Source organism: Martes martes (assembly GCF_963455335.1).
Source record: "Martes martes genome assembly, chromosome: 9".
Taxonomy (NCBI): Eukaryota; Metazoa; Chordata; class Mammalia; order Carnivora; family Mustelidae; genus Martes; species Martes martes.
Window position 1 is genome coordinate 128,057,209 of NC_137896.1, and position 17,475 is coordinate 128,074,683.

The 17,475-nt window shown below is 43.7% G+C and overlaps 1 protein-coding gene across 1 annotated transcript in view; it reads left to right on the forward strand.

Annotated features, from left to right (window-relative positions):
- Nucleotides 1-17,302: 17,302 nt before the first annotated feature.
- Nucleotides 17,303-17,475, forward strand: part of NBAS (NBAS subunit of NRZ tethering complex) — a 319,994-nt gene continuing 319,821 nt past the window's right edge. The window contains exon 1 of the mRNA XM_080813961.1: nt 17,303-17,466. Within this exon, the coding sequence (XP_080670087.1) occupies nt 17,350-17,466 (117 nt within the window). The 5' untranslated portion in view covers nt 17,303-17,349. The remainder of the gene's footprint in view (nt 17,467-17,475) is intronic.

A 17,475-nucleotide genomic window follows, 5' to 3' on the forward strand; every position in this document is an offset into this window, starting at 1 on the left:
CGGCTGCCGGCTTACTGCCAGCTGATTACCCGGAGCCATTTCACCTTCCAGCATATTAAATGCTGTAGGATTCCTTACCTACACCAGATTGCCTCCTGCCGCTGTGTATTTGCTTATGCTGCCTCCTCTCCCTAGCTAGCATAGCCTTTCTTTTTGTGTCAGTTACTTATTGCTGTGTCATATCCTCTCCAAAACGAATCCAGCAGCCAATGTCTTTGGCTCATGATTCTGTGAGCTGCCTTCAGCTGGCCTCTGGCTGGGCTGGGTGGTCTGAGAAGACTTCACTGCCGTGTGTGGTACCACAGCGCTCCCATACATGGTCTCCTCTCTCTGCAGGCCATCGAGGACCTTCTCACGGCAAAATTTGTCCTGGGAAGACAGACTTTCTACATGGTAGCTGGGTTCCGAGAGGATGTGTTCTAAAGATAGAAAGCAGACCCTGCATATGTCTTAAATCAGCTTGGGAAGTAGTAACTGTCCCTTTTGTCACATTCTGTTGATCAACACCAATCACATGGCCAGCCCAGATTCATAAAAAGGGGAAATAGGCTCTGTCTTTTGAGGCAGTGCTTGGTAAAGAGTTTGCAGACATACGGAGAATAGCCACACCTGTCTTCTCGGCCAACTCCTGGTTGTTACTGAGATTCAGCTAAGCTAGCACCCAGCGGCAAATGCTTTTTGATGCCGGTCCCCAGCTAGTTTGCCCTGATATTTATTTCTCTTTTTCCTTATATTTCTGACTCTTAGCTGGATGTATGGCTTCCCAGAATAAGGAATCCCCAGCCTCCCTGGGACCTAGATATGGCCATATGCCTGTGTTCTGGTCAATGGCATATACACAAAAGGGAACTTAAGGGAGGTGATACATTCTTCTTACTCTTCTTGCCTTCTGTTGGCCGGACTGTGGGTGTGATGTCTGGAGTTGGAGCAGCCATACTGACCTATGAGAAGAGAGCCATATATTGAGGATGGCAGAACACAAAGAGAGTAGTAGCTTTAGTCCCTAATAAGGAGCACCATTAGGTATCTCTTGCTACAAAACGAGGTGCCCCACAATCTAGTGACTTAAAACAGTAACCGTTTATTCTCACTCACAGTTTCTGTGGGACAGAGATTCAGGAGCCGCACGGCTGGGCACTCCCGCTGGGAGTCATTCCTGCTATTGTTGTCAGTCTGCTCCCAGGGATTGCTGGGGAGAGAGGCTCAGTCTGTAAAGGGAGCTTTGCTCTCACGACTGTGTGGCCATTAACAGGAGGCTTCTGTTCTTCTCCACGTAGACCTCTTCCTTGGCTGCTTGCCACGTTCTTGTGGTCTGGCTGCTGGTGTCCCCTGCCGAAACCCTCTCCCTTGGCACCAGAGCAAGTGGTCTTAGAGAACGAGGTAGGGTGAGGGTATCTTTCACATGCTAGCCATCAAAATCACACAGTCGCTTCTGCAGTATCTTATTGGTCCCAAAGGCGTAGTCACTGTGGAAACACAAACAGGTGTGAGTGTCAGTAGATAAGGATCATTTGGGGGCCAGCCGTCTTAGAGGCTGGCCACCACACCCCCTTGCTTTCCTAACAGACCCCTGGTCTATTCAAGGGGCAGGTGGTAATCCCTCAAAATCAGGAAACAATATATTCATAAGGCATCGTCTGGGACAAATCCGGTTCCTTCCAGACCAGGCATCGTTGTCATTAAATTTGTTGATGTTAGCTTACCCTGTTTTTCTCCATTTGCCTGACTCAGAAAGCGGTTTGGAGAGAGGGAGGCTCACATTTAAACATCCTCTTTTTTTCCCTCTGAATTTCCTCCAGCTTCTAAGCTGAGCAACAATCATTGAATTTTATGCTTTTGTCAAAATAAGCTGTCAGAAACTGGTCCAGATCTATTAGAATGCAACATCATTCTCGCTGCCCCAGCATCCACCTTATGGTGCAGGGACCAGAGGGGGCCTGGCAAACACACATAAATCCAGAGATCTATAATTCTCTATCCCCTGAAGAAGTAGCCATAAAGTCCATCACTCCAGATATATGGGGAGAGGGAGACAAAGGACAACCCGGATGAGTTTCAGAGGGACTGTAAAACAGAAAAAGAGATCTCACTAACTGTGTCGGTCTCATTATAAGCAAGCCAGGCAGGGACATGATTTATGGTTGGGTGCTGACTGGCCGGCAGGCATGAATGCCACTCTCTCTCCCATGCCTGCCATCTTGAGTGCTCATCAGCCCCTGTGAGCGATGCTGATGGCTCTGGGGGAGATGGTGCTGCACTTGGAGCCTGAGCAAGAGAACATGGCCTGGAGGTTGTGGGTGTTTAAGAACAGACTGTGCACCAGAAAAACGCTCTGAATCCAGCTGCCCACGATCCGCCAGGACCCCTGAGTTCCATTACCCACAGAAGAGAGCCATTTTACATCTGCACACAGGCTTCAGGCTTGCTTTCTCGGCCTCCCTGCCAGGGTCCTTGCTTCCCGGCCCCTCCTTCCTGTTTGTGAAACCGATCACAGGTTTTTCTTATTAACAAGGTCTGTGGTTTTTATTTAAAGCTGGCTGAAACAAGACAACGTGCTATATTTATTTATTTTTTTTAAAGACCAATAAGAAAGATGGCCAGGAATTCTTCAAAATGCCTGGAGAAAATAATCACGAATACAGAAATTTATACTACCTGGTCATAGGTTCCTATGATATTGCTAGAATAAGGCTGGGAATTCATGGAGGCTGCCTTAAGTAGAGCTCTGAATCATGTTGTTCCAGGTACTTCGGCTGCATAACAAATTACCCCAAAATGTCGTGGCATAAAATACCCATTTTTTATGCTCATAGATTTTGTGGGTGAGAAACCTGTGCAGAGCACAGCAGGAATGTCTTACCTCTGCTCCTCAATACCTATCGCTTCAACTGAAAGACTCAGGGACGAGGCACTGGAATCATTTGAAGGTTCCTTCCCTCACATGACATAATTGATGCTCTCGTGTCGTTAACACCCTGGCGGGGGCTCTTGGCCAGCTGTGGCCCCTCCATATGACTCGGACTCTCTCACAACGTAATGGTTATATTCCAAAGGCAGCATCGCAAGGACCAGGTCATCTTTAATGACCAAGCTTCTGAAGTCAAGTAGTATCCCCTCCTCCCTGTTCTATGAATTGAAAAAGATCTGTCCAGGTTCAAGGGAATTCTAGATACTATCCCTTGAAATGAGAGTGGCAACATTTCATTACAAGAAAAGCATGTGGGACGGGGTGTAAATTTGTGTGGCCATGTATTAGAGTCCTCCAGAGAACAGAACCAAAAGGATATAGATATGCAGATAGAGATAGAGATAGAGATAGTTATATAGAGAGAGACTTAAGAAATGAGCTCATGCAATTACAGAAGCTGGTAAGTTCAAAATCTACACGATTTGTTATCACACCGGAGAACCAGGAACGGCTGATAATGCAGTTCAGGTCTGAGGGCTGTCTGCTGGCGAAACCTCCTCTTCCTTGCTGGAGGTCAGGCTTATGTTCTGTCAAGGCCTTCCACTGATTGAGGCCCAACTTTACCCAGACAATTTGATGATAAAAATTAAGCACCACGAACCTACTCCTTGTCAACTCAGCCCCCATAGGTATCTTCTTAAACTACATGTAATCGCCAAACAAAGACCATGACAAGGTTTTATACTCCCAGCTAATATGACACAACTATCCTGCGCACAACTGAAAACTCACTAACCCTTTCCCCAGGTGAGGATGCAAAGTCCTTGCACTCTTCTTAGTATCTTTTAATTTGAATGCCATGATGTTAAGTTAACAAAACTTAAATACTGGGACATAAAATAAATCCATCTTATGTTACATGATGAAGGGATAATAGAGGGAAGAAATAAAGATATTTGCTTAGAGTGTATCTAACACACACACCTTCATCACAAAATGGGGAAGAAATGCTCATGACGATTGCAGTCACATTTCTAAAGCTGGTCACATAGTCGTAGCTGTTATTTGCAACTACCTTCTTCCCCTACCCACTCCACATTTCCCTGCCTGTACCTCACGCCATCACCGAGGCAATATCCTACTGGTTACATGGACAAGCCTTCTTCTCTGTGGGGGAGCTACACAAGGGCATTGGATAAAAGGAGGCTGGAGTTGTTGGAGGGCATTTTTGGAGATGAGCTCCTGCACCTGAACATAACAAATATTTCTCCATTCTTCGGATGCCAAGTTCACATCCTCAAATGGACACAAATAAGGCCACAGCAGTTGGACCTGGACTAGATTAGGGAGGACTATGTCTGTCAGATGAAGAAGATTGGTTTAATCTGGTAAGTCAGTGGTTCCCAACCCTCAGTGTGCATCAGGATCACCTGGACAGTTGCTAAAAGGCAGACATGGGGCTCTCTTCCCCAGAGTTTCAGGTTCTGTAGGTCTGGGGTTAGTAGACCTCTCATTGGCATCTCTCACAAGTTCCCAGGTAATGCTGCTGCTGCTGGTGGTGGTCGTGGTGGTCTAGGGACCACAGTTTGAGAACCACTGTTTTGGGTGAAGCAGATTTAAAGCAATGAAGGCAGGGACATGATCAGATTTTCCTTTTCTGTAACTCTTTCCGGTGGTCTTGTGAAGAATATATTTGTAGATGCACAGGGGATCCCTGTAGCACACAAAAGAAGGAACTGAAACTTGAACCAGGACCATGGAAGAATGTCGGGCAGGAAGGGAGAGGTAAGAGCAATATCATTACACTGGCAGCGTTGGATTTGCCTGGGGGCAGGACGGCAGGGAGAGGAAGTGGGTTGCATGAGAGAGGAAGAAAGGCATTGGTACTACTCCCAAGTTTCTAGAGGGGATAACTGGGTGAATGGTGTTAGTATCAATTGAGAAAAAAGATTAAAGGTGGGGCAGCAGGTTGGCAAACAAGTCTATTTCTTTGGGATGCTTCTTTGGGATTGCCTCCCTTCTGAGCCTTTCCACTGGATCTCTCTCTCCAGCAGCATAGCCCAGGCTTCTTGGCAGCTCAGGAATCTAAGAGGGAGAAAACAGACACTGCCAAGCCTTAAAGTCTGGGCTCAGATGTAAGAGCCGTCACACACAGACCCAGTCCAGATTCAAGAACGGGGACATGTACACTCCCTGCATTCGTTCAGGGGACTATATCCCTCCACGGAAGGACTGGAAGGCTTGTGGCCCTTTGGCCTAGACCTCTCCTATTTATATAGGCTCTGATGGAAAATGGGCCAAATTCCATACCTGTTCCTTTCCCTTCCCCCCTCCCCTTTCCCCTTCCCCCTCCCCCCCATTTTTATTTGAGAAATCTTTTTTTTTTAAGACTTTATTTATTTTTTGACAGAGAGAGAGATCATAAGCAGGCAGAGAGGCAGGCAGAGAGAGAGAGAGAGAGGAGGAAGCAGGCTCCCCGCTGAGCAGAGAGCCCGATGCAGGGCTCGATCCCAGGACCCTGCGATCATGACTTGAGCCGAAGGCAGAGGCTTAACCCACTGAGCCACCCAGGCACCCCTTATTTGAGAAATCTTAAGTAATAAATGCTAAGGCCAAAAGAATATGTACTATGCCCTCACTGCTTGTTTAGAAGAAATTTTCCACCTGCACATTTATACTTAATCGATGAGGCCACTGATCTTTAAACCCAAGTAGATCAGAATTACTCTGGGGAGCTCTTTCAACTGCAGATTCCTCAATCTCGCCATGAGGAATTTTGATTGCTCCCATCTGAAGTGGAGTTCAGAAATGTGCATTTAAACACGTTTTGATGTATGCGGGCATCCGCGGACCACATATATAGATAGGTGATTCTAGAATTGATTTTTTTATTCGAGCTTATCTACTTGGTCATGTCGAGTTTATGGCTTTATTCTTAGATGTCTACTGTATTGTTTTATTTATTTTATTTTATATCTTACTGTATTTTTTTTTAAAATTTCTTTTCTCACTTCTTGAATTGTCAAAGATAGAACAAGCCAGACACTGGTTAAAGTGGTGAGGACAGGTTTTAATCAGTAATACATTGTTGCATTAGAGAAGGAGGTCCAGAATGAACTAGGCTCAACTTTGGTTTATGCAGACTTGGCTGAACATTTTAAAAGGAGAATCAGAGACTAGGGAAGGGAACCAGTGGAAGGTTGAACAAAGCCAGGGAAGTGAAAAATTACAAAGGGTTGGTCCGTGTAAATGCATATGAGGCCACCTGTGTCACTTAGTTGGCTATCATGGAAGTTAGGATTCTGTCCTCACACAGACACTTCTGAGACAGAGGCCCTGTCCTTCCTGAGGATTACATTCAAAAGGAAGCTTTCAGGTCCTTGAAAAAGACACTCCTGAGTTACAGGAGGTAATATATACATCTCAAAGGGATAGAGGAAAGATTCACAATTGTAAACCCGTTTTAGGGAATGAGAATGGGTGGTCAGGGACCTATGCCAGGTGTTGGCTGGAACAAACAGTGGTAGCTTTTTTGAACAGGTACTTTGGGGAAGGGGGGGACACTGGGACCATCCTGGGAGGTATCTTGAGCTGTTAGAAAATTTTTTTAGTGTTTAAGCCTTTAAATGGTGGGGGGAGGGCAGACAAAATCATTTGTGCTGAAAATCTACATGTTTTAACGGACCAAGAAGAAGACTCAGAGGAGGCACTTGGTTGGCTCAGTCTGAAGAGAGTGAGGCTCAGGAGAACGTCCAGAGTTTGGTCAAGGAGAGAATTTTTGTCAGAACAATGCCTTACTCTAGGTCTTCCTACTTTAGTGAGGAAACCAAGACACAGATAGATTAATTAATTTGTGCAAACCAATAGTAGAACTAGTGAGTAACAGCTGTGATTCAAAAGGAAGTTTTTCAGAATCTAGAGTCTAGGGGCCACCTGTGTGGCTCAGTTGGTTAAGCCACTGCCTTCAGTTCAGGTCATGATCCCAGAGTCCCAGGATCGAGTCCCACATTGGGCTCCCAGCTCCATGGGGAGTCTGCTTCTCCCTCTGACCTTCTCCCCTCTCATTCTCTCTCTCACTCTCTCTCTCAAATAAATAAATAAAATCTTTTTTTAAAAAAATCTAGAGTCTATGCCAGAGGCAGAGAAGATTGTACAAGTCAAGATCCCCTGGGGTAGAAGACTCAAATAAATGAATAAAATCTTAAAAAAAAAAAAAAAAAAAAAAAAGAATCTAGAGTCTATGCCAGAGCCACAGAAGACACTAGAAGGTTATAGAAGTCAAGATCCCCTGGGGTAGAAGAGATGCCATTCTACACATGTGTATTCACTGCAAAGCTATTGAGTTTTATCTCCTAGGTTCAATGTCAATCCCAGATCAATTCCTAGCATATCAGTATATTTGACTTTAACATACTGTGTTCTTCCTCAGTGACCTAACTTTGGTAAAGATTTGTGTCTCGCCTCAAATGCCTTTAATTTTTCTTTTGGTTAATCCCTTTAGGACTTAATTAGGTTGGGAAGCTTCTTTTAAAATCATTAATCTCATGTCTGTATCAGAGTATAACAACTTAAACTTAAAAAACTTTGAGAGTTTAACACGGAGTATACATTTTTATCTAAAGAGAAACCTAAAATGATAAGGACTTCACCAGGAAATGGTTCGCTGCATGAGATTCCACTGAAGAGGTAACATCATTTAAATCGGAAGACATTTAATAATTCTACCTCAAATGGTTCTTAATCCTTGGTGTTTAATTTAGCTTTGGAGAGTGTGTCTGATCCTATGTAATAGCTTCTAAAAAGTTAGTACTTTGCTCTACCAAACACATTACTAATTCCTAATCGGCTTCATTGAATCCTTGTTCTGTTGGTTAATATTCCCACTGTAGGTTTCCATTAGCAGTAACTCAAGGATAAACTGGACTTGACCACAATTTCAATACAACTGTAGGAAAAAATATAGCTCATAAATGGGCTATCCAGAGAAATTTTCCTTGAGAAAATTACTATTTTACTGGAGAAAATAGATGACTTTTGAAAGTTGCAGTTTCTCCTTTAACCAGAAAAGGGTTAATCTACAACAGTGGGAACATAACCATGAATAATTCATGCAGTCAAGAAAAATGTATTCAGGGCCAACCTTCAAGCTGGGTTTGTGGAGATTAAAAAGCCATTGTTTCTGTCCACCAAAAAATTATGGTATTTTGGTTCTGTAGTTGCCATTTGAATTCTTGAATTATTGGTGTTTTTTGAGACTCCCTAGGTGTCTCCAGTCTGTGGACAGGAATGGTAGTCATCATCATAACATGAAGCACTGTCATGTCACTGGTCTTGCTTCTAGCTGGTGACAAAGGCCCCTCAGCCATTTGTAAATTCCCCTCCCAAATACTTCTGGGGAGCCCCAGAGGTGTCCTCTACATGTTGGCAAACAAGACCGTTTCTTTTGGATGCTGCCAGTTGCCTCCCTTTGGAGCCACTATTGCGTTGCTGTCTGTGCTCTGTGCATCCCAGCTGCATGGCTGTTTGTGGCAAAGCTGGGGAGAATGCCTTCCCCCACCGTGTTTCCCTCTGCGAAGTTCAGGAGGTTCATTTCAGATAATTGGTCAGACAAGACATCCTGAGAGACTCTTACAAACACTGAGAGTGCTAGCTAGAATATAAAAGCGGAAACACAGCTTTAAAATAAGTGGATGAGTTTGTGAGAAGGAAAAGAACCTCTGAGTCCTGACAACAGCCAGGAGAAGTCCCAGAAGAAGTAGTGACGTCACCAGCAGCCTCAGGGATGAGTTTGGGCTTCAGGGCCGGTGATGGAGGTGTAGTGGGACGGAGAGTCTGGGTCAAGGCCTCAGACTTGGGAGTGGAGGGGAGTTGGAGCACCGATCAACCTACAAAAAATTAGGATCCATGATGAGCGACCCTATTAACGTAAAATCTCCTAAAACAGAGCCAGACAGCAAATAAACTTGTCTGCTCTGCCTGGAATCTGAGTGGCTACAAAAGTCTCCTTTGAGAATTTGTGGCCACGGCCTGCCTGAATCTACAGTATTTGTAACATCTGAAATAATTTAGAGTCTTAATTTAAAGGGGATCCAAGTCTCACGGGTGCCTTGCAAAAGTGAAGGCAAGTCTTCCCAGGGGAAGGCACCTTCCAAGCCAGGCCTCTAAAACTCCCAGAATGGATTCCAACTCACAGGTACGCACACACGCACACAGAGTGCACAAAGAAACAAGTCACCATGAGCAAGAGTCAGCAGGAAATTTAAGAAAGGCCCTTGAAGACTTTAGGTATTAGAAATATCAGGTAGGGGACGCCTGGGTGGCTCAGTTGGTTAAGCGGCTGCCTTCGGCTCAGGTCATGATCCCAGGGTCCTGGGATCCAGTCCCGCATCGGGCTCCTTGCTCACCAGGGAGCCTGCTTCTCCCTCTGCCTCTGCCTGCCACTCTGCCTGCCTGTGCTCGTTCGCTCTCTCTCCCTCTCTCTCTCTCTGACAAATAAATAAATAAAATCTTAAAAAAAAAAAAAAAGAAATATCAGGTAGAGGATACAAATTATGTTTGATGTATTTCTAAAAGTAAAATGGGAACATAAGAAGCAACAAACTAACAAAATGACCAGCATACTTGATTTAAAAAAAAAAAAAGGGACTTCCAAAAGTAAAATATCTATAACAATTGATATTAAAAGCCTGATGGGAAAATTACACATAGATTAGCTTGAAAAGTGAGCCGGAGGGAACTGGAAGAGAGAACTGAAGAAATTATCCTGAATGTAGAGCAGAAACACAACGAGATGCAGGGTGTGGGAGGGAGGCTCTGGCAAAAGGGGCTATGACGTCCCTCTTGGCTCTAAGGACAATGGTGCACGGGCAACATTTGAAGATGTAATGACTGAGAATTTCCAATAAGTGGTTCAAACAATTGAAAGGAGCAGGGAAGAAATCCCAAACTTCTGAAACCACTCTTAATAAACCAAGGTGAGACAGACAGGGAATATGCTGGATGTGCTTGGCGTATGTGAGGACACACACATGTGTATGTGTGTGTGTGTGCTCCCATGTGTGTGTGAGTGATGTTAGCCTCATGATTATTGTACCACCTTACTGCAGTGGCAGGATTATCTCTTTACGTTGGTCTGTATTTGCGCATTTATTCTTTCCCTGCCTCAAATTGATAGTTTAAAATTTTCCTTTATTCCATTCCATCCTCTGGTTTGAGAGTCGTATGTCTGATTTCTTTCTTTCGAAGGAAATATATAATAACAGTAGGTTTTCCTATTGAAATCTGGAGTTATTTAATATCAAATCCTGCTCCCAAATATATAATAACAGTATGTTTTCTTATCAAAATCTGGCGTTATTTAGTATCAAATCCTGCTCCCAAATCCTTTATCACACTAGTTGTTGGACTCCCTTTCCCCAATATCCCTCATTCACCCTATGTAAAGTGGCGGATTTAGCCGCTTCTCATTCTTTTATGGTAAGAGTGTTCATAGATAGCACAGCTGAAAGAATTTTCCCCTGAACACTTATGCACCCAGCCCTGAGAGTCTATCATTAGTATTTTCTACTCTTGTTTTATCACATCTTTCCATGGATTCATCCTCAATCCAACCATTAATTCATCTTATTTTTGATGCTTTCAAGTATATTACAGATCATCTACGTTTGTTTTTAAACCAAATGAAACAGAATGGCCAGTTACTTGTAAGTCAATATTGACTAATTTACCAAGGTAAATGAATTTATCTAAATTAAATACATTCACTTTTCCTTTCCTTTTTTTTTTGTTTTTTGTTTTTTTTTTTTTTTTTACCAATTTATTTGCTTATTCTCACACCTGCTGCCTGTGCTGCGTGTGGGTCTCTATTCCCCAGCTGGTTGTTCCATACGATTTGTGAGTGAGGAAACTGGGGGTGGGGGGGGCGAGGGGGACGGCGTGTATGAATTGTGCAGCAAATTAGAGGAAAGGAGCTTTAAGGGGCTGGAGGTTTTTTCTTAGGTAATACCATGCATGAGCTTTATGATGTCTATTTGGCTGCCAAGAGATTTATAGAATTGACTGGGGTTCTCCAGGTTTTCTGGAGGAAGTAGAATGTTGAAAGTTGCTCTGAATATTATTTTATCATTACGACTAACATTCTCTTCATAAAGAGCTAGTTTCCCATTCAATCAAGTACAAATGTATGACACTTGTAACAGGTAGCACTTAAATGCCCAAATTCAGGGCTCCTGGTGACTCAGTTATTTAAGTGTCTGCCTTTGGCTCAGGTTATGATCTCGGAGGTCCTGGAATGGAGTCCCTCCTGGGATTGGGCTCCCTGCTCCGTGGGAAGTCTACCTCTTCCTCTGCCCTACCATCACCCCCCATGTGTGTGCACGCTTTCTTTCTCTCTCAAATAAATTAATAAAATCTTTTTAAAAAATGTCCAAATTCAATTTTATTATGCAATTTCAAACTAAAAATGGAAGCAACTTCATATGATGCATTAATCTCTTTAAGCCTTTAATATGCAGAAGCATAATGGGTTAAATGCTGAATCATTAATGGCTTTTGGATTAATAGGCTTTTTAGCTGATAGAAGCTAAAACACAGAGCTCCTACAAAATGAACCTATCAGTTAATGATGGCTCTACATGGAAGAATTAATAGGGAAAAAATGATTCCTTTATGTAAGATAATGTTAAGTAAATTTTGTTTGGTTCTCAGGTAGAAATGTCTATGGCCATCAGCAAAGTGAAGGAAAATTACATTTTAGTTCATTTGAGGTGTAATGATATGATGTGAGGATAGGAAGAAATGAAACATTTTTTTCTATCTTTTTCCTTCCCCTCATCCAAGGCTTATAAAAACATCAAATTCTCTTTAAAATGTCTATTTTGGAATTGTCTCAATTTTTATTTCAGTCTTATTTCTTTGAGCCGCTCACAGAGTTACTATTTGTGTCGGTAATGTGGAAAACAAATTTTTCTTTTGAGAAATAACTTATTCGTGACTTAAATTATATATATATATATATTTTAAAGATTTTATTTATTTATTTGACAGAGTGAGAGCGAGCAGGAGAGCACAGCAAGTGGGGAGTGGCAGGCGGAGAGTGAGGGAGAAGCAGACTCCCCGCCGAGCAGGGAGCCAGATGTGGGGCTGGATCCCAGGACCCTGAGATCATGACCTGAGCTGAAGGCAGATGCTTAACCGATGTGCCCAGACTTAAACTATCTTTAAACCAGGCCTGGACTCTCAGCTAAATTAAGATTTGTTGGATGACCACGGTAAGATGTGGTAACCAAACTCTCGTATATAATATCCTTAATATCTACCCCCCCACCCCACCCCCGACAGAACACGTTGACAATTCTCCCACTCCACGTGTTGGTACTTGTCATCCAGAACAGTTCATTTCCACTTTCACCCATCTAAGCGCTCCATCTGTATTCTCAGTGACATGCTATGATGTGAAGGAAAGATCAGAGGATCAAGACTTGAGGAAATGTGTTTGAATTTTGGCTCTGTTGTGATCTGACATTGCCCCAAGCTTCAGTCTTCCGTGAGGACGTAAGAGTTTTGTAAGCCATGGTTACTCTCAATGTATTGATGTAGTAATACCATTTATGTTTTATTAATACTAATTCTAATATGTCAGAAGCAACATTGCAGAGATCCATACCCTAAATATGGATTCTAAATGAGGGAAATTTGCAAAGTCTATTGTAGGAATGTTCACAGGAGTGGTTTGAATGCATTGGCATTCAACTCAAATTAGCTTCAGGTAAGCTCCCTGGGTCAAGAAGGAAGGACACAGATGTCACTTCTCTCAGGCCTGTTAACACCAAATGAAGTCTTTATCTCTCCTCTGGTTTTTTGTTTGTTTGTTTTGTTTTGTTTTCATTCTCATTGGCTTCATTCTCTTTCTCTGCAGAGAAGGTTCCGTACATGGTGAGTAAGAAGGCTGCTAAAATTCCCAATTTGTCTTTTTTAAACCCTGTGATCTGAAAAGGAACGATGCTTTTCCTCTACTTCCATTGTAAAGTCAATCAGTCCATGCCAGGGAAGAATTCTCCGCCCAGTGCTAGAGGTCAGGGGAATGGGGCTCTCTGAGTGGGGAGGTTTGGATCAAGGAGGCAGAGTTTGAAGGGAGAGCGAGGGAAACAGTTTCTCCGAAAGCTAATGGCCTGGGCAGGCAAGGGTGGTCGCTGTCACTCCAGTCAGTCACCCTTAGAGAATCAGGAAGAGTCTTGCTGTATTTATGAAATACCCATGCCTTCTTCACAGTGTCGCCCCTCTCTTGTTCTAGATTAGTGTGCCCATCATGTCAGCTTGCCCAAGATAGTCCTGTTTCATGCCTGTTTTCCTAGTTGAATTATTAAAATCATTCCTTTTCATTCTCAAAGTGTCTCAGTTTGGGCAGTTAATCACATAGTTACTGAAAATAAGATCCATTAGTGAATTAGCGACTTGACTTGAGTCCCCGCCCCCCCATCTGTCTTAAATCATCCTGACCCTTAAACTCAGCTGAACTTTGATTTGAAATTGATCTCTTCTCTGTAGATCTCCTCTGCGGAAGGTCTGATGCTGTAGATTTGGAGCTTCTCAGGACCTACCTGTTCTTTCCACCTTCTTCCCTTTTAGTGGGCACCTCACCTTCTTCTTTTTCCAGGAACTCTCCCAGAGTTTAAGTAGCGGCGAAGTGCTTATCCGTCTGCTCAGAGCATGTCTGGGAGTAGAATTTTCCTTCCAGAAATTGCTCCAGTTTAAATGTGCAGTCACGTAGTGTGGTTTCTGCCCGTGCTTGCTGTTTCTTTAGACCAGGAGCTCCCACGGATCAGTCAGGCATGGCCTTAGGTCTCCTGTTCTGCTGTATAGACTATGGCAAGTGGGCCTGCGTGAGGACAGATAAAGCAATTTACAGTGTGATGATGCTAAAAGAAAAACATTTTCTTGGTGATATGTTTGCACCTGTCCCCTTCACATACCAAGCTGTGTCAGCTTGGCCGATTACCTCCTGGCTGTTTGGGTGCTGATCCTCTGATGGCCGTGAAGGGCAGGGAGGAAGCCGAGAGCGATCTCAATCTCTGTCCCAGACTCTTGGATGAGCTGGGGAGGAGAGGAGAGCCAAGGAGACTTGTTGTGCAGCTCCAGGGGCCACCCTCCCAGTGTATTCCCACTGAATGGCATTCCTACCTCTTAATGCTCTACCGCATGCTACATCTGCGTGCAAATGTCTGGGGTCCGCGGTTGAGAATCTGATAAAAAAACACCACTGCTCTGAAGAGAAGTACTTTGGGGGAAACAAAGTTTGAAAAAGGTTCTGGGGGAAGTTTTTCATTTATTCAACAAATACATAGATATTTTGTCCTGTGCTCTGTGCTAAATACTGGTATATATTCTGGGGATATAGCAGCGAGGTATATGGCATTTGTGAGATAGAAGGAAAATACAGCTATTGGTCTTTTCCCCTGGTTCCTGGCACAGAGCTCCCAACATCCTTGTATTCCTTAAGGGATAATACTAGGTGTATCTCTTGTTCCAGTATTTGTCTTTGACCTCATGCCTGACCCAGGGCTTCTAAAACCTTTGTAAACTTCTAAGTGATAAGAGCACTAGGAGTGTCTTATTTTAGCAAAGTGACTCTGAGTGGGCTTCTAGATGACTCTTTAATGGCAGCTGGTCACCAGACAGGCCAAGCCATGATTAGAAGCTTGGACTTTTCAGCCCTGTTCTCCGGAGGGAGGAGAGGAGCTGGAAATGGAATTAATCATTGATCATGCTTAAGTGAGGAAGCCTGTATAAAATTTTCAACAGTCGGGGTAGGGGGAGGGATTGGAGAGCTTCCAGGCTGGTGAATACAACCACACTAGGGGGTGACACTCCCCAGCTGCATAGGACCAGAAGTTCTTGCACTTGGAACCCTCCCAGACCTTGCCCTACGTACCTCTTCATCTGGCTGTTCATCTGTATCCTTTATCATATTCCTTAATAACCTGGTAAACCTGTGTTTCCTGAGTTCTGTGAGCTGCTCTAGCAAATTAATCGAACCCGAGAAGAGGGGTCTTTGGAATCTGACCTCTAGCTGGTGGTCAGAGGCATAGGTGATAAGGTGTTCCCATGGCACCCGTTGTTAGCATGCACTACTTACACGGAAGCACCTGGGCTTTCCACTGGCATCTGAAGTGTATTCGAGTGTGCATGTGTGTGGGGGGGGCAGTCTTGTGAGACTGAGCCCAAACCTGTGGTATCTGATCCCATCTCTGGAAGAGAGTGTCGAACTCTTGGGACATTCCGCTGGTGTCTGAGAATTACTTGATGGTGTGGGGGAAAACATCCACACATTTGGTAACCAGAACTGTCAGAAGTATTTGGTGTATCACTATATTTGTATATTTAGAGCAAATACCCAGTAGTGTGATTGCTGGGTCGTAGTGTAGCTCTATTTTCAACTTTTTGAGGAACCTCCATACTGTTTTCCAGAGTGGCTGTACGAGCTTGCATTTGGAAGGGGCATGTACACCTGAATGTTTATAGCAGCAATGGCCACAATAGCCAAACTATGGAAAGAACCTAGATGTCCATCAACAGACGAATGGATAAAGAAGATGGGGTATATATAGATATATACATATACATACACACACACACACACACGCACACACATATATATATATATACACACACACATACATACATACATACCACGGAATAATATGCAGCCATCAAAAACCCCTGAAATCTTGCCATTTACAAGGATGTGGATAGAACTAGAGGGTGATATGCTAAGCAAAATAAGTCAGTCAGAGAAAGACAATTATCATATGATCTCTCTGATATGAGGAATTTGAGAGGCAGGGCAGGGGGTCGTTGGGGAAGGGAGGGAAAAAAATGAAACAAGATGGGACCAGGGAGGGAGACAAACCATAAGAGACTCTTAACCTCAGGAAAAAACTGAGGGTTGCTGGAGTGGAGGAAGGCGGGAGGGGTGGGGTGGCTGGGTGATGGACATTGGGGAGGGTATGGGCTGAGTGCTGCGAATTGTGTAAGACTGATGCCCCGAAGCAAATAATACATTATATGTTAATAATAATAATAAAAAAGAAGTGTTTGGTGTAGGTAGGAGGTTCATAGGAAAAAAACATGTAGTAGGGAAGAACTAGATTTTCCCTACACGGGGAAAAAGCTGATTTTTTTTTCATTTTAGCAGTGGCATGTATATGATAGTGCACTCTGTCCTGGCGGAGCCTACATTTTAGTGAATGGGGACAGACAATACAAAAATAGAATGAAACATACATTATATAGTGTTTTGGTGATAAATGTTATAGGGAAAAAAAAACCACACCAGAAGGTAAGGGGGGATCTGGAGATCTGGAGTTCAGGGAAGGTGGTTACAAATTTAGAAATAAGCAGTCAGGGTAGGCTTCCAGAGAGAAGGTGACATTTGAACAAAAACTTGGAAATGAGAGAGAGAGAGAGACAAATACCTGGTAGAAAACCTTCCAAGCAGAGGGAACAATATAGGGCAGGCTTTGAGGTCATTTAACTTTGCAAGAAATGGGATCCCTCGGCTTCCCAGCTGAGGTTTTTAATTGCATTACTGCCGAATGCATCTTAAGGGATATTATGCAATATAATTCCTGCAAGAAATCTTCAGTATTTGTGTTTCTTTTGAATGTGACACAGTGCTAATTTCTTGTACACTGTATATTCATTAGGGTTACATAGAGGCACTTGTTAAATGAATAAATGAACAAATGAGGCTGGCAGTTTAGCTCCAAGTAGGTCCTCAATGTGTTATTTCAAGTTTATTGCTTCCATACCCTTTTCCCACTTGGGTTATATTCAGCTGCCTGCTCTTTCAACTATGCATTTTTCTGCCTGTCTTTGTTCACCCAATTTCCCCTTACTTGAGATGCTCTCCCGAACCTTCTCAGCTTGATTCAAATTCTTACAGACCAAAGACAAGCTCCACTCCTCCAGAAAGCTGGCCCAGACTCTGTGACCTTTGTTGCCTTTTCTGAGCTCCTATCACATCGTTCCTCTGACACCTTTCATTGGCTTAATCTGTTGAGTTGCATCATTTTTGCTGCTTATTGAAAAACCACTGTTAGCACTCTTCGTATTTGGCCACAGATAGGCAAATGAATGCTAGCATCTTAGATACTTGTACCATTTCTGTTTTGGAGAAGCTGTCTGGATAGGAGGGGTTCAGACATGATCATCTCACGCAGATTAATAAACAAGGGGTGCCCCGGGACCCGGACCCAAGTCGTATCCCTGACAGGCAATAGTCACTCTTTCCTGCTCTTCAAAGGGTTAATCCAGTATTTCCTTTCCACGCCCAGTTAACCACACCTCCTTCCCGTGAATCAAAAGCGACAGCGGCCTCGGAAGTTTGTCCTTTGCGAGATGCCGTAGTGGTTCCGCTTCGGTAGCTCGGCTCCCGGGCGAACATGGCGGCCTCCGAGACGGCGCCGGCTGTGAATCCAGCCACTGCGGAGGGAGAGGAAGAGACAATTCTCTATGACTTGTTGGTCAACACCGAGTGGCCCTCGGAGACAGAAGTGCAGGTGAACCAG